Raw genomic sequence first — 20,305 nt, forward strand, 5'->3', positions numbered from 1 at the left:
CCCCCCCCCACCTCCAAACTCTCTCTCTTGACTCTTATATCTTTTCTTACTCAATGCTGCTATCCACTGAATGCTTGCATGCTGCTGCATGATGCAGCACTCTGCAGCGCCATGCTCCATCCCGCCTGTGATGGTGCATGGTGCAATAAGAGTGGTTCACAACATCATCATCCACCAGCATTGGCAAAGGGCAAAAGGAAAGGACTAACCATAATGACCATCATCTGATGGCATCTCAGGGAGGATGGTGGGGGTTTTTGGTGTAGATGGTTCAAACATGGGGATAAGCCATCATCTCCATATCCATCAGGGGCTGTCAAAATCCAGCCCCCCCCCCCCCATGTAAAGAAAGAAGAATGCTGCCCTCTCTCAGCAGAACTCCTGCTGTCCTCCTCTCCACCTCCTCCACACTCCTTACTGTCCTACACTCATTTTCCACAGGCTGCCCTTCCACATTTTCATCACTAACAAGTTGTCTTATTCCACATTATTTTTTATCTTTTATTACTCATCACACAGTGGGGGGCAATGCTACGGAAGCCCAGCTGAGGGAAGGGACAACGGAATCAACAGGGGTTGTTGCAGGGGAGCACCTGTGTGAAGATAATAGCTCATAATTTCTGCAGGATCTTCACACAGCAGCTTGCTCTCCTGGTTCTCCTGATACAGTGGTTCTCTAGTACACTTGCCCATATTCTAGGACCCCCATATTCTAGGACAGGACTGATTCTATTTAGATACCAAAGGAGGATTGACTCAGGGAGTCATTCATTCCAATTTTAGTTTTAATGCCTGGCTAAGAGGCCAGGCAGCAACAACACAAACAGCAATGGAACAGGAAAAAGGACAACAATGCAAAGGACAATTTTATTTATGGTATATGGTATGGTATGTATGGCTGATATGGATAACCCATCTGCTATCATGCAAAAAAAAATGCTGCTGCTGCTGTGCTGCTGCTGAATCGCCCTCTGAGCGGCATCTCTAGTCACATCACGTGACAGTCACAAAAGGCTACACAGCCACCATTGATGCCATGCTATGGCATCCCAGCAAAAAAAGGAAAAAAAAAATTGTCTGCCGCTGCTTGCTTTGCGGAAGCGGAAGGTGACTGATGACAGAACCACCAAGAACCACCAAACCAAAATCAACCTCAGAAATTCAAGGAAGGGGAGAGGGAGGAACTATGGGATGGGGGGATAGCGTAGCTACGTGCAACACAGCAATGCTGAAATAGCTCTCTAGCGGACCGGGACGCACACCACGATTTAATGTGTTTGTGTGTGGGCCACGCACACGATTTATAAAATCTGTTTTTTAAAAAAACCGTTTATGCAATTTCGAATAGTCGTAGTGTAGTAGGCGTACCTAAGTTGACCTATCAAGCCATTCTGGAAGATAACAGGGAGCTACAAAGTAAGGAGATGTGCATCCTTCGTTCAAAAGAGACCTTTCTTTTTGATCCTCCTTTGGTAGGTTTGGTCCATCTTCTACGTCACAGTGGGCAGGAGGAGCTGAAAGCACCCTTTGCTACCACCATTCTGAGAGCTACACACTACATTTAATGACAGGTTTCAGAGTAGCAGCCGTGTTAGTCTGTATCTGCAAAAAAAAGCAGGAGTACTTGTGGCACCTTAAAGACTAACAAATTTATTTAAGCATGAGCTTTCGTGAGCTACAGCTCACTTCTTCGGATGCATAGAATGGAACACACAGACAGGGGATATGGGCCATCTTAATTGTCACTTCAAAAAGTTTTTTCCTCCTGCTAACGATAGCTCATCTCAATTGATTAGACTCTGCCTGTTGGTATGCATACTTCCACCTTTTCATGTTCTCTGTATGTATAAATATCCCGTCTGTGTGTTCCATTCTATGCATCCGAAGAAGTGAGCTGTAGCTCACGAAAGCTCATGCTTAAATAAATTTACTACATTTAATATAGCTCTTTAACACTAACTACCCACTGAAGAATGCTCAGGCTTCTCTCTTGGGCTTAAAAATTAGTCCCAGACTCCTAGCAGGGACCAACCTGTAAAGCAAGCTGATGAAGGCTGACAGGGCCCAGAGGGTGTATACTTGCTCCAAACAGTAAAGTAATCTATACCCATTGGAAGCAAGGTTTCCATGTGTAAAAGAGCTGTGTCTAGGCAACTAGTCAGTGGGGTGTTAGGCCTGTGAAGGATGAACACACTAAGGAGTCTTACTGTAAAAGACTATTTATCTGATTAGACACAGCAAACAAATATTTGCATGCTACCCGCCAAAAAGAAAGGTTCTTTATCAGGCATGTTTGCCTCCAGGATTATCCCACACAAAATCAGCCTGCTGGAGGGTTGTCATTGCTCACTGGATCCACCTTCTATTATATTTAGCTTTGGAAGCACCACATCGGAACGTTACTGACATTTAAGACACCCTGCTGCCAGGAAGCAGCTTTGCTAGTCGGCATTTCTTGAACTAGGCTTCCCCATGGAACATAGCAACAGTCCCGTATGCCTTGTACTTGAGACTGTCTTATGGAAGCAGTACTAAACATAAGTCGCAGGGGTCCAATGCTCTGGACAATGCACTGTGCAATACGTATTCCTGTCCACAGCATAAGCTTTACCCACACACACCGTTACCAGAGTACCACATGTCATCTGAAATAGTCTCCCCTCCTGTCTGCCCATTCCTCCACCATAGGGTCCCTGCCTCCTTCCAACTGGGCACTTATCTGAAAGCCAAGAACACATTTGAGTGCAAAATACTCTTCACTGAAAACAGACTGGAGTCATACATACACTCAGGATATTTATAGGGAACTATATTAATATAGCTAAGAATCTTGGAAAGGATACGATCCCTCTTGCTTCAGGGCCTAAATCAATTACTAACTAGTGGGGTTAGGAAGAAATGCACCCTACGGGCTGGTTATTCTATAACTGACTTCTGCGGTTCCTTGCATCTTCCTTTGAAGCAGCTAGTACTGGCTGCCGTCAGAGACAAGATACTGGGCTAGACAGACCTCCGGGCAGATCCAGTCTGGCAATTCCTAGTAATCTTGGTTTTTCAGCAGGTGGGATGAAGGGGATTCCCCACACCCAGCTGACCAACATCAAACCCCCAGTGATCCATAAAGTATTTGGAGTCAGACTCACCCCACCCATCTCTTCCCATTGTTATTCCCTCCTTCACCTGGACCAGATCTCCCTCATATTACAGGTCAGATGACTTTATCATACCTTGGTAAGGATGCACCATCCCCTCCATCATCTGGACTGTATCATCTGGCTGTAACTGCAGCGACACATCTCCAATTGCATCCACTAGTTCAGTGAAGAAATCTGCGATCTCAGGAGAGTCCTGCAGGAACACATAGCGGTCCTGCCGATTGGTGAAGTACGAGTCACTCAAGTTTGCACTGGGGGAGGAGAGGAAGGTAAGAATGGCCAGGATAAAGAGCACAACCACATGATCCTCATCACGTATCTCATTGCACAGGCCTAGATACAGCTGAAGAATTACAACACAAAATGCCCCAATTTCAGTTTTTAAAGAACATTCCCCAACAAGAGTGATATTTATTTTTTGTATTATCCTAGCACCTAGGAGCCCTATTCATGGACCTGGACACCACTGCGCTAGGCACGGTACAAACACAGAACAGGATGACCAGCCCAAACAGCTTACAATGCAGCTCCCTAACTCGGTGCAGCTAATGTGGAAGAGAGCCACAAAAGCAAGATGCAAAGAGGTTTCCCTCCGAATCCTGGGACAGTTGCAACACCATAGCGCTCACTAAGGTACAAGCAGGTTCCAAATGAAAACAATGCTATCAGCATGTGTCTCAAGACCAGCAATATGCATTTTCAGCTCTAACAGTGCTGCTTCTTTACCACATCCCTAACTGGACCTCTCTCTGTAACTCTAGTCAGGACAACAGGAATTCCCCCTCACCCAAATGCAGCACAGAATACTTATAAGGATGGAAAGAGGCAGGACTCACCCACTCAGGATCACATTATCATCAAAGAGGTAAACCTTGATGTGCTGCAGCCCAATGGTTTCATTGAAACGCTCAGGGATTAAGCGTTTGAGAAGCCCACGCAGATTTGGAGTATGGAAGAGGGATACACGAACTTGCTCTGGAAACCTTCTCAGCAGGGGAAGTAGCATGGTCCGAGAGTTCTTCCTGCCTGAGAGAGAGATGGGAATAGTTATACATGGAGCCAGTTTTCTACACCACCAGATCTGCTGGTCAGGACCCCAACAAGAGGGCAAAATAGACACACACCCCCACCCAAGCTGGAAGCTGCCTTCCCTAGGATCTGTTGATTTATTTGCTTGACATTTTGAGAGGGCTTCTTGTTTTAAGAGAGGATTTATTTGCATTTTATATTAATGTTATCATGATGTAACCAGCATTCCAAGGCCACTGGTGGGTGGGCTTTATAAACTACCTAGCAGGATGGTCACATTCATGCTTCTTCACCTGGCTACATGTAACACTAACTGAACTGGAGTGAGGATTTAAACACCACCACTTCTGCCAACTCCAACCCTCCTTTACAAAGTGAAGGAGCAGAAAAGAGGGCGGGGTGGGGAGGGTGGAGCAAATGCCACTGACACAGGAACTGGAGTTGGGGGGGTTGCTTGGGTGTAACTGAGGGCAGGATTTGGCTCAGCTATTTTAGTGTTCCTGTCATTTATTTTCTGAAGTAATACTACCATGTTGGAAAGTTACCTGAGAATACAAAGCTACTGTATTTTGATGACCTGTGGTTCACAGCAAAACAGAGCTGGTTTTAGGAGAGAGCAGATTTTAAACCTTTGGGTCTGATAAGCTGTTCTTTAGAGCGAGGACCTCCAAGCTCATCTGACCAATCCAGTTTGCTTGCTGTAAACGAGCCTTTGAAGTAGGCAGGAAGAGGGCCACCCCATAATACCTACCTCGAGATCCCCTTGTGAAATCTAGAAGAATGGAAACTCTGAAGTCAGAGGGCCCACTTGCCTGCAGTGACCTCTCCAGTGTTTCTTCTATGCAATCCACCTGAGGGGAAGAGTCACACTGCACATTACCCAGAGAAAGTGAAACTTTCCAGTGATCAATCTTTCTGATTTAGACCTAACCTCTTTGGGGCAGTGACCCTGCCTCTTTTTTAATATATAAAGCACTAACAACATCTCGGGCATCAAAAACAACAAGGGTATAGATTTTGTCTGCACACAAAGCCACGATTCAAGGCTCTGAACTCCAGTTATGCACAGCAGAGAGTCATCCAACCCCACTCCTAGACCAGAGACTTCCACTGCCATCCAAAAGGGGAGGGAGCAGTTCCCATGAGTTGCAGAACCTGTCCTGCTCCTATTATGAGCAGATTAAAGTCTTAAATCAGTTACAGATCCACAGAGGAAGCCAAACAAATCAACATCCAAGACAATCTGCCCACCTGCTGGATTTGTCCTCATAGTGGAATTTGTATTTCAAGCTACAGAATAATTTCAGGGCTCAAGATTTCTGCTCAAAGCTCTTTGTAGAGAAAAGCCTTGTTTCCAGTAGGGAAAGGCAGAGAGCAGAGAAGGTAAAGCAACATGAGGCAAAACAGTGACCTCCCCCTTGCTACGACAGGCTGACAAGAAGTTGTATGCATACAGATCACACTCACTGCACCTGCATGCAGTACACAGGGGGCACACAATACAGACTACCACATTAGCATCACTAAAACTACTTCCACCCTTTTGAAGGCAAGTGCTAATGTGTGGGTACCAGCAACCGCATAGTAGGAGAAAATCTGTGGAAACTGTGCCAATAACTTTTAACCCCCTTACCCATCCAGATTCCTGGCATGGGACAGTTCCTTAGATCAGTAACAGGTTTACACCACACGTTCCCTGAGCCTGTCCTTCACGTGCCCTTCTGGCATGCCAAGCCCCATGTGCAGTCTGGAGCCATGCTGAAAGGCTCCCAAGCGAGAGCATGGAAGCATAGGGAAAGTCTGAGTCCAGGTGCTCAGATGGACACCCCACTCCAGCTAGTGCAAAGGTGAATGCACAGGGCACCTACCCAAGTAGGTATTTTTTCAAGCCTCCATCCACACTTACCAGCTCCTGTTCTAGGAGTCCTGTTCCGAGGTACAGAGAAGCCACCACCACTCGCTGCTTGGCTGCCTTTATCTGTTCCTGAGGACAGTGGAAGAGGAAAACAAGTGCACGTTCACAGGCTGAGCTGTGATTTCATAAACACTCTTGGTTCTGCAGAGAACACCGACTCCCTTTCATAGTCCTGTCAGCTACAGAATTAAGCCACAGACAAGCAGCAGAGGTCCCCGATGGGACACATTTAACTTCAACCAGTTTAGAGGGTTTCAGAGTAGCAGCCGTGTTAGTCTGTATCCGCAAAAAGAGGGTTTGACTTTCCCTCCTTCAGTGTTACCCAAGTAGTTATTTTTATTCTCTGATTCATAAAGGCACCAATTGCTAAGTGTCAAAACAAGAATGTGTGAAAAATAGGCTCTTTCCCATCTGCAAACCCCAACCCCAAACTACCTCACTCAGGTGAAAGTCTGAGAAGGTCATCACAGGCTCTGTCAGATGAACAGGAACATTCTAGCAAGGAGATTATACACCTCCCGCCCACAGACATCCATATAGGACAGCAGTTCTCAAACTGTGACCCCAAGGTGGATTGCAACCCCATTTTACTGGGGTCACCAGGGCTGGCGTTTGGCAAGCCCGAGCTCCACTCCCTGGGACTGAAGTCCATGGGCTTCTTTGGCTTCAGCCCTGGGTGACAGGACTCAGGCTACAGGCCCCCTGCCCAAGACTGAAGCACTTGGACTTTAGCTTTGGTCCCTCCTCCCCCGGGGCAGCAGGGCTCGGACTGCCTCCGGGTTCTGTCCCCATTTCTGGGGTTGTGTAGTCATTCTTGTTGTCAGAAAGGAGTCGCGGTGCAATGACGTTTGAGAACTCCTGATCTAGGGACTCTTCAGGAAAGTCCTCGCGCAGTGCAGTGGGGAAATGCAAGGAGAAAGGCAGGTCTTGGGCGGCCAGGATGCAAATCACGTAGAGGCTTTATAGAGCAATTTCAGCACCTTTACATCCACATTCCCATCCAGAAATAAGCAGGAAATCAATGCGGCCTCTGGAAAAGTGGGTAACTTGCTCCCTGTAGCTACTACCACTAAGCACTCAGGGCAGAGCCATACTCTGCACCACCTGAACCTTCAACAGAGCGAGAGTTTTTCCTTCTGGGGTCATTTTAACTCCCTTGATTCCTATCCTAATGCTTTGTTTCTGTCCAAGAGGGCAAGATTCATGCCTTCCCCAGGATTCAATGATGCTGCACTCCTTGGCCAGGACCAGCCAGTGGAGTTTGGTATTCCTGTCTTCTCCCTTTCAAGGGCTCAAGTTTCCATCCTGCCCAGAAACTGAGCTGCCATGCCTCTGGGCATTAGAGTTTCTAATCTGCTGGGCAGTGCTCCCCCAGGCCCCGCCCCCATCCACCCCTTCCCCCAGTGCCCTGCCCCGCCCCACCCCTGCCTCGTCCCACTCCACATCTTCCCACCCAGTTTTGCCCCTCCCCCGAGTGCGCTGTGCCCTTGCTCCTCCCCCCCAGCGCCTCCTGATGCCACAAAACAGCTCATTTGCGGCAAGCACGGGGGGTGGGTGCTGATCCATGGGGCCGCAGGTGGGCAGAAGGTGCTGGGGGGAGGGAGAGGCATTGATGGGGGGCTGCCGGAGGGTGCTAAGCACCCACCATTTTTTCCTGTGGGTGCTCCACCCGCGGAGTCAGTGCCTATGCCTCTGAGTGCTTTCACCTTCCCCACCTGTCCCACACAGAGGGTAAGTGTGGCATTTGCCAGTAGCATCTCTCCTCCAACACTGACTTTACAAAGGAAGGCCTGTCTGCGGAAGCTCCTGGAGGTCCCAATGACTCATTCATTGGTACCCCGGTCTGGCCAATCCTGTTCCCCAGTAACTTACAAGTCATAAGGCAATCCTAACACTGTCATTTTAAGAACTCCGCATCCCTACATTTGAGCATTTCTGAAATGTAGGGTTGCTAATTTTAACTGTGACAAGATCCAAACAATCAAACTGAACAAGGAAATTCTCATACCAGCCCTGCTGCATGTCTAAGGAGAGATACATTATGGAACCTGCATACCAACCACCTTAACAGCTGCCCCCACCTCCCCACATACATGCTGGAAGCACACAACTCACCTTCATGAGCTCATAGAATTCAGTCGGGGAGGAGAGCACCCGGATGTGAGAGCTGGAAACCCCAAACTCTGGAACCAGGTTCCTGATCCACTGGAACCTGTGCGCTCCCTCAGGACAAACGCAGAACGATGGGGCTGTGACCTGAGGAACCGCGGGGGTGAGCAATGGGGCCAGCAGCAGCCATGATGATCTGGCAAAGAAAAGACAGATTGAGGAATTCTGCATGATGGAACTGCAGTTTCCTACAAACACCATCCAGGTACATGAGCAAAGGATGCATCAGGCGAGGCATTTCCAGTAGAGACTGGGAAGTGTTAGTGCCGCTATACAAGGCACTGGTGAGACCTCATCTGGAATACTGATTAATTCAAACTGCAGCAGGTCCAGAGAAGAGCTACTAGAGTGATCCGAGGAACGGAAAACCTACCTTAGGAGAGGAGACTCAAAGAGCTTGATTTGTTTAGCCTAACCAAACAAAGGCTGAGGGGAGATCTGATCGCTCTCTCTAAATACATCACAAGGATAAATGCCAGGGAGGGAGAGGAGTTACTTAATTTAAACGCCAGTGTGGACACAAGAACAAATGGACAGAAACTGGCCATCAACAAGTTCAGGCTTGAAATTATACGAAGGTTTCTAACCATCAGAGGAGTGAGCTCTGGAACAGCCTCCCCAGGGGAGCAGTGGGGGCAAAAAACCTAACTGGTTTCAAGCTTGATAAATGTATGGAGGGGATGGTATGATAAGACTGCCTACAATAGCATGTAGCCAATCTGCAACTGCTAGCAGCAAATATCTCCAAAGGCTGGTGACGGGACACTAGATGGGGAGGACTCCGAGTTACTACAGAGAATTCCTTCTCAGGTGTCTGGCTGGGTGGTCTTGCCCACATGTTCAGGGTCTAATTGAGCGCCATATTTGGAGTTGGGAAGGAATTTCCCCAGATTGGCAGAGACTCTCAGGGTTTTTCACCTTCCATTGTAGCATGGGGCATGGGTCAGTCGCCAGTTTAAACTAATGTAAATGGTGGATTCTCAGTAACTTGAAGTCTTTAAATCATGATTTGAGGACTTCAGTAACTCAGCCAGAGGTTAGGGGTCTATTTCAGGAGGGGTGAGTGAGGTTTTGTGGCCCACAATGTGCAGGATGTCAGCCTAGATGATCATGATGGTCAATTCTGGCCTTAAAGTCTGTAAGTCTACGCAAGTGGGCCTGCAGCATTACACATCTCACTGATGTTAAGACTGCCTTTCACCTCTGTCTGTCACAGCAGGATCACCAGAGCTACATGTGGAAGCAGGAAACTGAGCAAAAGATAGAGGAAGGCAGACCTGAATGTCAGTGACTCCCTTAGATTCCACAAAGGGAGAAGCTCCCTGAGGGGCAGCAGAGCAGACATGCAAAGAGAGGAAGAAAGACAATGAATGGCACTGAGAGCAGACACACACTAGAGCAGGGGTAGGCAACCTATGGCAAACGTGCCGAAGGTGGCATGCGAGCTGATTTTCAGTGGCTCTCACACCGCCTGGGTCCTGGCCACCGGTCCTGGGGGCTCTGCATTTTAATTTAATTTTAAATGAAGCTTCTTAAACATTTTAAAAAACCTTATTTACTTTGCATACAACAATAGTTTAGTTCTATATTATAGACTTAGAGAAAGAGACCTTCTACAAATGTAAAATGTATGACTGGCACGCGAAACCTTAAATTAGAATGAATAAATGAAGGCTCGGCACAGCACTTCTGAAAGGTTGCCGACCCCTGCACTAGAGTAACTCCTAGGATCACCCATTCTAACTCAGCTTTCCAAAGGCTCTCTTTATAATCTTACCATGCTCTCTGCCAACTCTGGGACAAATCACTCATCACTGCCTTTACTACACAAACATCAGCTTCATTGTGGCCAAAACTGTTTTCCGTTCTGTTATAGCCGCTCTGATTTGTGTCGTCGTTCTCCCCCCCCCCCACACTTCTTATAATCCAATCCAAGAGCTTTATAACTGCTTTCACAACGGTGTGTGGCCTTTAAGACACATTTTTGAATCCACATTTTTAATAAAACAAGTACTTCAGGACTGATCCAGAACAAAACATACAACACGCAAAGCATCCAACACCAGTCTTAGCAAAGCCACTGAATGCATAATGCTGCAAGTCAGAAACACCACAATTCAGGAACTCCCCTCACTGAAAAACCCAGAGAAAGCTGCCAAGTGCTGAAATATGCCGCAGATAAAAGAAAGGAGCTGAAAACTGAATGGGAAGAAACTGCAGAGTCACACAGAGCATAAGGGATTGGAAGGAGGAAGTCAAGGTTTCACTCACTGAAGCTGTAAAGTGTAACTGGAAAATGAGTTGCAGGAAACATTTTTACAAAAAAAAAAGTTTCAAAGAACAGTTCAAACTCCACATATCTTTGAGGAGTGGTTAGTCCCTCAGGGCCAACATGCAATCCTGTAATTTTGATCTGCCCTGACACACTCCATCATCTCATACAAAGAAAATCCTCTTGAGTATTACCAGCATTTTATGAGGAACTCTTTAGTTTTACCACCATCCAAAGCCAAAATGACCACAGGTTCCAGGAAGATAAGATGATTTCACTTATTTACTGCATGATAAAACACTGAATCTTCACGAGGTTGCAAAAGCCCTTGCATAAAAGCCAGACAGTTTGCAACGGCATTTCCCAAAAAATCCAACAGTTTGTGACTGCCTATTCATCGCAATGGAGTCAGCTTGTACAAGAATTCCTAGCAGATCATGCGGACTGAACTTTAATTTAGCAACCATGAACTGCAGTAATTTGATCTTGAAGAGGAATGGAAACCTACCCCAAAGGAAAGACATTTTAAAGCATTTCCCTAGCCATTTCCAAAAGCAGCTACTATGTGAAATGCATTTTTAAGGGTTGTTTTTTTAAGATATTCATCTGCATCCTACAGGAGCTGAGCAGCGTCATGCAAGCACACAGGTCTTTGTTTACTATGTCCTGCAGCATGACCTACACAGATACAGGCTGAGCAGAGACCCACTGTGATGGCAACAGACTTATCACTGAAGCCAGCTGGGAAATAGGAGGAATCAGGAAGCTCACACTGCCTAAGTTCACATTGATATGCAGAAATGCTTCACACACAAGTATAGGGCATGGAGAGCCACAATGAAGACAGCACTACAAGCTACTCTTGTATCAGAAAGGTTTATTGACCCCTACAATTATTCCATATGAAGTGGGGGCAGCAAATTTTACATGCAACATGACAGCAACTAGCAAATCACACAATCAAGGATGAATATTTTCCTCACTAGACTGCTGGCCAAGCCTGATGCAAACTGCATTTCCCAAATGACATGACAACGGCCTAGAATCAAGTTTCAAAAGGAAATTTTTCAATAGCATTTTTGAGATTTCAAGGAAGTTGTTTCACTGCAGAAAGTCTGAAGACCGAAATTAAACTACACTCCTCCATAAAAAGCCCAGAACTAGGTATGGCTTCATAAATACCCTTCTGGAAGTTCTTTGTCACTGTGGGAAAGATTTTACTTTATGCCAGGTTCTCTGTGTGTGTTGATAGGCATTGGTTGCCCTTTGTAATCTTCTTTGATGCCTCTAAGATTAAAAATAAAATGTGTAAGTGCATCACTTGATCTCTGTAAGGCAGATTTAGTGTTTATAATTTATCTGAGGTGGAGACTACAGGATTTTATAAGTGGGGTTACAAAACCCTTCAAAGTGAATACAAATTTGGCACTAGTCAACTGTAACTAGCAGCAGTGTATGGAAGCAGATACCTCTACCCACAGACCATTGAAAATAGCTCAGGCAACTACCTGCGAATCATCCCAAAAATGTTCTGCGCATATAGCCATCGGAACCCTAAGTTAAGGAGAAACCACTAGAACCCACATTTCCAACAAACCAATAGTGTCCAAGAACAGACAGAAAAAGCTTTCAAGTCAGTCAACAAACAATGCCGAACTAATCTGAAAAAGAAACCAGAACTAGTAGAGGTAAAACTGAATCTTTTCTGCATAAAATCCATTCCCTATTTATAGATGGGAGTTTTTCTGGACATTCTATTTTTAAGAATTGTGGTTTTGTCATGCAGACTTGTACATACTAGAGGGAACTCAGAAGCTACGATTCACTGTAAAACCTCAGCTACAGTACAGGAAATGAACTGAAACTGCAGAATCCAGCTCAGTCCTTTCACCCACACAGAAGTCACCACACAGTGGGATCTGCAAATTGCTCTTGCCTTGAAATTCAGCACTTGGGTATATACTGTTATTTTATTTTTCAGAGCTTTAAGGGTCAATGGCTGAGTCTGAAAATTGATTTTGTGGTTAAAACACTGATGCAGCTAACAAGCAGAGAAGCCTGACAGCAACTTCTTTGAACTGCCAAGACCAAGCAACAGTGTGATGCTAAACATATGGCCTGTTCTTTTCTTCCCAGACTCTTGCTTTCTCTGTTTTAAGTCCACCAAGGAGAGAAGCAAGCCACACTCTCACTGGAGTCTATAAGGTCACTTCAGCATTCACAGGTCAGGCTGCTGCTCACCTCCCACCCACTAGAAAAGTATCAGTCAAAGAAGATGCCAGGAGACCAGGAAGGGTAAAGCAGCACACAGGTTGAAAAATGAAAAGAGTCATGTGTGCACTGGCTCACGCTGTAAAAGTTGTACAGTAACTCCTCATTTAACATTGTCCCACTTAACATTGTTTCAATCTTACATCCCTGCTCAATTAGGGAACATGCTCATTTAAAGTTGTGCAATGCTCCCTTATAACATCATTTGGCTGCCTGCTTGTAAGATTCTGTGGAAAAGCAGTGACTTTACAAAGGAGCATTGCACAAATTCTGCTTCTCGGACGCCTCCTCCCCCTCCCTCCCAGCGCTTCACCCACTGCTAAACAGCTGTTTGGCAGCACTTAGGACTTTCTGGGAGGGAGGGAAAGCAGTGGAGATGTGGGGCTTCCCTGCTCCTCTCCCTCCCTCCCAGCACTTTGCGCTTAGAACTTTCTGGGAGGGAGGGGCAGGTGCAGGGAAGTGCTGTGTCTCCGCTCCTCCCACTCCCTCCCAGAAAGTCCTAAGCGCCACCAAACAGCTGGGGGGGGGGGGGGGTTGCCGGCAGAGCAACAACAACGACAACAAAAACACACCAAGAGCCAGTGGCGGAGGAAAAGACAAAAACAAGAGCCACCAGAGCATAGGAAAAACTGGTGGGGGCTGTGCACCCACTGGCAGCTCCACGCCTCGCCCCCCACACCAGCTCACCTTCGCTCTGCTCCACCTCCCCTGAGCTAGCTGCCGTGTCCTGCTTCTCCCCCCTCCCTCCAGTGCTTGTGCTGCCATACAGCTGATTAGCGCAAGCCTGGGAGGGAGGGGTGAGGGGAAGGAATGCGGTGTGCTTGGGGAAGTTGGGGGGGGGATTTGGAGAGGGATTCAATGGGGGGAGGGGCAGAGTCGGGGCAGGGCCGGGGGACACGGGACAAACAAATAAATATCAGGACAGTCCCGATAAAATCGGGATATCTGATCACCCTAGCTGCTGCAAAGGTGCTTCCTAGCATCCTTGCCTGCAGCAGGCTGTGCCTGTGTGGGGTAAGCCAGGGGCACTTCCCAACCACAGTACAGTACTGTACATTATACAATATAATGTCTTGTGTCTGCCCCCAAAAAATTTCCTTGGAACCTAACCCCCCGCATTTACATTAAATCTTATGGGACAATTGGATTCGTTTAACATTGTTTCACTTAAAGTTGCATTTTTCAGGAACATAACTACAACGTTAAGTGAGGAGTTACTGTACTGTTAGAAAAACAAAACACCACCATGAGATACTTGTGAGAATTTTGTTAAGTGAAATGAAAGTTTCAGTGATTCACAGGCTAAGAAGATACCTCTCCCCAAACATAACTTACTATATTAAAAATACCAGGAATTAAGTAGACTAAATACAAGAAAGATGTTCACCCTTTTGCCCAGGAGACAACATGGACAGCTAATACTGGAGTTGCTTTGCAAACCAGATTTAATGCATCCAACCACTTTTTCAGCAATTGATTCTTCAGCAATTTTGGAAATTGATTTTTCAGCAATTGTTGGACATTGGCAACAGAAATTGTGGCTTGGTTGTCACTTAAGAAATCTTTAAGTAAGTTTTAAGTATCAAGAGATGGCGAACAATGAGAGGAACTCGTTGTTCACCATCTCCTGATAATAAATCTTTAAGTAAGTTTTACTGTACCCAAGTGAATTGGTGAGAACAGAATAGTCAGAACATCTGTGGAGACAAGGTCAAGTAGTTATGAGACTGCAACAAACTTCCTGTAATACGAGCAGCAAATGGTCTTTCCCAAATAATGCAAGACTCACAACTATCAAAGACAATTTAAAGACTTTAAAATTCTTCTTCGTCATGCATCTGATGAAGTGGGTATTCACCCACGAAAGCTTATGCTCCAATACATCTGTTAGTCTTTAAGGTGCCACAGGACTCATTGTTGCTTTTTACAGATCCAGACTAACACGGCTACCCCTCTGATACTTTAAAATGTGTGTACATTGCACAAAGGCGTCATCATTCGTATCTTCTAAAAAGAGTCCCAATGTATTTAGTAGCAGTTATTGCTAGTGTTGGCACTCAGTCTCCAACTGGATGGTGTAGGTATCTAACAGAAATACGCTGGTGGAAAAGTAGCCAACTCGCAAGTTACTACAAAATAGGACACCACATGTTAAAAAAGCAAGAGTCTTCAGCAAGGTTCATTCTATCTGATGCCTCCATTTAGTGGATGAATGAAGGAAATGGATGCCCCACACATCTCGTGTAAGTGGATGGCTGCTGAGGGTTACTGTTTAAACATATAATAACTACACTCCTATTGTACAAGTACCAACATTTTTAGTGAGGCGCTTTTCCTGCCCCTGATATGCTAACTGCAGAGCATTATTAGCAGGAGATTTCTGCTAAAGTCAAAGTTCATCTGAACTTGAGACCACCACAATATATGGTATTCTACAAGAATTCATGGCTGCAGAGCTTGGAATGTCAGTATGCAATCTGCCCAGAATAAAAGGGCAGTAAGTGGCCATCTTATGCTCCAACACAAGAGAGCAAAAGGGTAGAGGATGAACCATAACATGGCTCTAATTCAGCAATCGCTTCTTTATACTCAATTTAGATGCAAAAATGTTAAAGAAACAGACACAAAATGCTGTGCCCAACTTCAGGGCAAATGAAAAAATTAAAGAAAACTGGAAGCCTCTCTTCAAGATACGGATATAATTTGAGGATATAAGGAATGCTAACTTTTCTTAATATGAATCAGATTTGGAGACTGAGCATGGAATTATCCCAGATGAAATATCTCAGAAAGCAGGGTAATAAGACATACATGGTGCCAGAAAAAAGGTAATTGCTAAAGGGCTTCGTTTCAAAACTGTGCCATCTACAGTGAGGCAGTTGGCCTGTGCTCTGTGAATGCTGCAGTTACAATTCCCCTCAGTAATAATTTATATCCTGAGACTTTGCATTGTCTTTTTTGGGGGGGGGGGAAGGGGGGGGTTGTCATTCAATAACAGGAGGCTGCTCTGAAAACAGTAAGATCTTAAGAGACTGTGACAATGCAGAATCTTGCAGATTTGTCTTTGGATTGGCTGGAAGCTGTACAGTATTGTAACTTCTTTTCAAACTAAATATTTGCTCAAGAATCCAAACAAGATTCCAACCGAAATCAGGCACAGGCTTTCCTAAATTCAATTTCCTTTTCTTGATCTCTCCAGAGAAAGTCACCTTCCACAAGATTAGGCCAGTAGTTCTCAAAGTGGGCTTCCTGGTGGTCTGCCAAAGGAATTAATTTAATAACTGGTGGAATGGGCTGTTGCGAATGGAAGACAAGTGTTACCAAGGAATCCACAGAATGAAAGAGTTGGAGATGCCATGGATTAGGCCAAACCTGGGAGTCCAAAAAGATCACTAAATTATTCTACCCTACTCTAGAGGGATTTTTGTTAGCTATGCGTAAATTTGGAATTTGAGATGATACTGAGTTTTTAGTCAAAAGACACCGCAAGAAGCTCCAGATAGAGAGATCAGGAGCAGGAACACACATGCCAGATAAAATAAACCCTGATCTGTAGCCCAAAACAATCAGATCCTTTCAGAGTTTAAAAGAGAAGTCATTCTTTTCCCATCACCCATTAGTTTGCATAATCTGGCGCTACAGATTTCTGTTTATTACTAGGGACAGCGAGCATCAGCAGTGTCCCAACAAAGAATGGTCTCAGGTTTCTGGACTACTCTGCACTCCAGAGGATCAGCTAAGGCATCAAATACACTCAGTATAAGGACCTGAATAGAAAGAAATGCAGACACTAAGGCTATGATTTTGAAATAGAAATGTTTAGTAAATTTCACAGCAGAGTTGGGAGGAAAAAGAAATCAAGTCACAGAAAGGGCAGTGTTGGAGAGCAAGACCACTGCCCCCAAGCAGCGCCTGGCTCTGGGTGTTACAACCAGGCACATGGCTGGTCTCCCCTCCGTAAATGGAGCCGGAAGGGTGGGCAAGGCAAAGCCGAGTGACATTTGTTGGGGGGCCAAATCAAATGCGCTTCCACAGAGTTCGTTCATATGGGGCTCTCCGTGATCAAAGCGTAGCCCTACTTAAATGTGCCATCCCCGTGGCCTCTGGGCGCCTCAGACATGCCCTGGCCGCAGGTGGCATGTCCCGCCCCCGCCCCCGCCATCGCCTACCCAACGCTTCCAGGGGCCGCCTGCTGCGTCCGCCCCGCCCGGCCCCAGGAGCCGGCCACACATCCCCGCGCCCAGCGTCGGGCGCCCCCCGCCCCCGGCTGGGCCCCGCGGCTCTTACCGCCGGGAGCGCCGGTCCCGGCCGAGGGACAGCCGGTCCGAGAGGCGCCCGAGCAGCGCGGCCAGGCCCAGCCTCCCGTGAGGAAGCAGGCCCAAGAGCCGCCGCCACAACACCGGACCACCGGCCGCCGCCGCCGCCGCCATGGAGACTATGCTACTTCCGCTTCCGGCCGCCGCCATGGAAACCTCGCTACTTCCGCTTCCGGCCGCCACAGGACGAACAAGCCACCGCCTTCAAAAGCGAAAACTTTATTTGGGGCGCGAGGCACGGACACGGCCCCGCGCGCATAGCCGGGCCCGGCCCGGACACCTGGGTTCCGTCCCCAAGCCTGGGACCCACGGGCCGCCTGCCCCAGCGGCCCCGGGGGTGTCAGGGCGCGGCGGGCTGGGCCGCCCCTTCCATAGGCCCGGTGCTCAGCGCTGCCGGGCACCACGAGCGCCTCTCCCAGCGCGGCCAGAGGCTCCGTGCTGGCCGTGACTGCGGCGTCCAGGGTCCCACCCGACCGCTACGAACCGATGACGCGTGGCCGGGGGGGCTCGTGGGTGTGGCACAGGCAGTGGCCTCACCTATGGAACTCACTGCTGCGGAGCATGACCCTGGGCCGTCACTGCGCTCCGACCCGCCTGGGACCAGAATAGCGTCACTCCCTGTTTGGCAACAAAAGAGCGTTCCCCTGGGGAGGCCCAGTGCACGCTGCCGACGGCAGCACACGAGCTGATTTTCAGTGGCACTCACACTGCCCGGGGCCTGGCCACCGGTCCGGGGGGGGGCTCTGCATTTTAATTTAATTTTAAATGAAGCTTCTTAAACATTTTTAAAACCTTGTTTACTTTACAACAATAGTTTAGTTATATATTATAGACATAGGAAAAAACAGGAGTACTTGTGGCACCTTAGAGACTAACAAATTTATTTCAGCATAAGCTTTCGTGGGCTACAGCCCACTTCATTGGATGCTGTAGCCCACAAAAGCTTATGCTCAGATAAATTGGTTAGTCTCTAAGGTGCCACAAGTACTCCTGTTCTTTTTGTGGATACAAATTAACACGGCTGCTACTCTGAGACTTATAGAAAAAGACCTTCTAAAAGCGTTAAAATGTATTACTGGCACGCGAAACCTTAAATTAGATTGAATAAACGAAGACTCGGCACAGCACTTCTGAAAGGTTGCCGACCCCCGTTCTAGATTGTAAGGTCACTAGGATATGGACTGTCTTGCTACACAGCGCTAAGCACATTGAAGGCACTTTTAATAATAATGCATCATTCACTGCTATCTAGGTACAGGAAAGTTGGTTTGTTTGCCTGGGTAGTGGGTTTACAGCAGGACAACAGTGTCTGTGCTGAAGGGAGGCAGATGTATACACACCAAGTATAGAAGTAACCTGACCTTGCAGTTATTACACAGACAAAACTCCCATTGAAATTTGGGGCAGTTTTACCTACATCACAAATGCTGAATTGGTTCCAGAAGTATGAAAGGGTTCACCTAGCAGACGGAGGTGTGAACATGAATACTGAGCATTACAAGTCAAACAAAAATGTCTTGAAACCCTACTCATCTGTGCTGCATTGTCACTATTGATCTCCAAGGGGCTCAGCAGGGATCCTGAGATCTTTGTCTGTCTTCTGAGTGCCAGAGCCAGAATGCCTGGCCACTTTGGGGCCATGCCAGCCTCTACATCTTCCCTTTCAATCCTCTCACATCTTCCAAATAAACAAGCAGAATGCAATATTGCTTGGGGCAGCATGTCTGAGAACATTCCCTGTACTGAAACCAGAGAATGACAATCTCTCCACAGTAAGACACTTTTGTAAGGAACCGCTGGGCTCTTTACAGTGTGCGTGGATACCGTCTGATTCAGAAAAAGCAGGAAATCCTGAGTTAGGGCTGCTGCTGCCAAAGTGTCTGTGATTCACCCCCAAGGCAAAACCAACACAAATAACAGCCGGAAAGACACCCTGCCCAGCAGCTGTTGGCTTTCAGATTTAGGCCCCATCTGGCTTATGCCCATGAGTATTTGACCAAAACCAACTTTTAATTATTTTTTTTTAAATCAAAGCATAGTTTTGCCTTTCCTCATACCCTATCATTGTCTCTGCCATATCTGGCAGCTGGACACTAGAATCAACAGTCAGCTGCTGGAGTCCCATCCTCATAGCTAGATTTACTGTGTGTGCACATGTCCTGCACATTACTGCTGCCCAAATTTGGACTGGGGTCCTTCTGGGGGGCCATAATCTGCCACTTTCTCACATAAAAGTGTGGTCTCCTGTCAAGGTCTATGGGGGAGACATACTCAGATTTCTCTGCCCCCAGTCCCATATCAGTCCATATTTGAGGATGCAGTTTGGGACCCAAGTCTAAGATGGCTACATGTGGATGATGCTCTTTAATATTTCACAGAGTTCCCCTGAAGTGATCAGAACACTAAGGTGCTCAGATACCACAGTGATGACCATGGACTAAAAACCTTTAGTAGAATTAATTTTGCAACAGCTCCTCTAAAGCTGATAAATGTTGTCTTCTGTGATGGGCAAGATAAAATGCACTTCCTCCATGCGCTCTGAAACCTGAAATTCTCCATCCCATCAAAGCTTTGTTTTTCCCAAAAGGGCTTTGCCAGGTCACCACTGGAATAGAAAACATCTCAACATGGAAACAAAAGGACTTAAGAAAATCCCAAAATGGAACTCAATGTTCTGCAGATGGGATGAGAACTGTCCTTTGGGCAGAGGTTGTGTGTCACAGTGTTCTCTCTCTCAGAGGGCCCTGCTTGCAGAATCTCCACACCAGCAGGGGCAGCTCCAGGCACCAGCATGCCAAGTGTGTGCCTGGAGCGGCAAGCCACGGCGGGGCGCTCTGCCAGTCGCCGCGAGGGCGGCAGGCAGGGTGCCTTCGGCGGCATGCCTGCGGAGGGTCCGCTGGTCCTGCAGCTTCGGGGACCTCCCGCAGGCGTGCCACCGAACCCGCGGGACCGGGGACCTCCGGCAGGCGTGCCGCCGAACCCGCGGGACCGGGGACCTCCCGCAGGCGTGCCGCCGAACCCGCGGGACCGGGGACCTCCCGCAGGCGTGCCGCCGAACCTGCGGGACCGGGGACCTCCGCAGGCGTGCCACGAACCGCGGGACCGGGGACCTCCCGCAGGCGTGCCGCCGAACCTGCGGGACCGGGGACCTCCCGCAGGCAAGCCACCGAACCCGCGG

The 20,305-nt window shown here is 47.4% G+C and overlaps 1 protein-coding gene across 8 annotated transcripts in view; it reads right to left on the reverse strand.

Moving 5' to 3' along the window:
• Window positions 1-17,710, reverse strand: part of PGS1 (phosphatidylglycerophosphate synthase 1) — a 33,606-nt gene extending 15,896 nt beyond the window's left edge. For 2 of the 8 annotated variants that reach the window (XM_039501558.1, XM_039501564.1), the window contains exons 1-6: window positions 17,099-17,309; window positions 8,215-8,404; window positions 6,091-6,168; window positions 4,936-5,035; window positions 3,992-4,181; window positions 3,228-3,406 (exon numbers count right to left, since the gene is read on the reverse strand). In XM_039501558.1, coding sequence (XP_039357492.1) covers window positions 3,228-3,406; window positions 3,992-4,181; window positions 4,936-5,035; window positions 6,091-6,168; window positions 8,215-8,404; window positions 17,099-17,277 — 916 coding nt within the window. In that variant the 5' untranslated portion in view covers window positions 17,278-17,309. Of the gene's footprint in view, window positions 1-3,227; window positions 3,407-3,991; window positions 4,182-4,935; window positions 5,036-6,090; window positions 6,169-8,214; window positions 8,405-17,098; window positions 17,311-17,664 lie in introns of those variants that run through there. The other 6 variants (XM_039501562.1, XM_039501563.1, XM_039501561.1 and 3 more) reach the window with 5 other exon arrangements.
• Between the last annotated feature and the right edge of the window lie 2,595 nt (window positions 17,711-20,305).

This window comes from Mauremys reevesii, linkage group 15, assembly GCF_016161935.1.
Source record: "Mauremys reevesii isolate NIE-2019 linkage group 15, ASM1616193v1, whole genome shotgun sequence".
NCBI lineage: Eukaryota > Metazoa > Chordata > Testudines > Geoemydidae > Mauremys > Mauremys reevesii.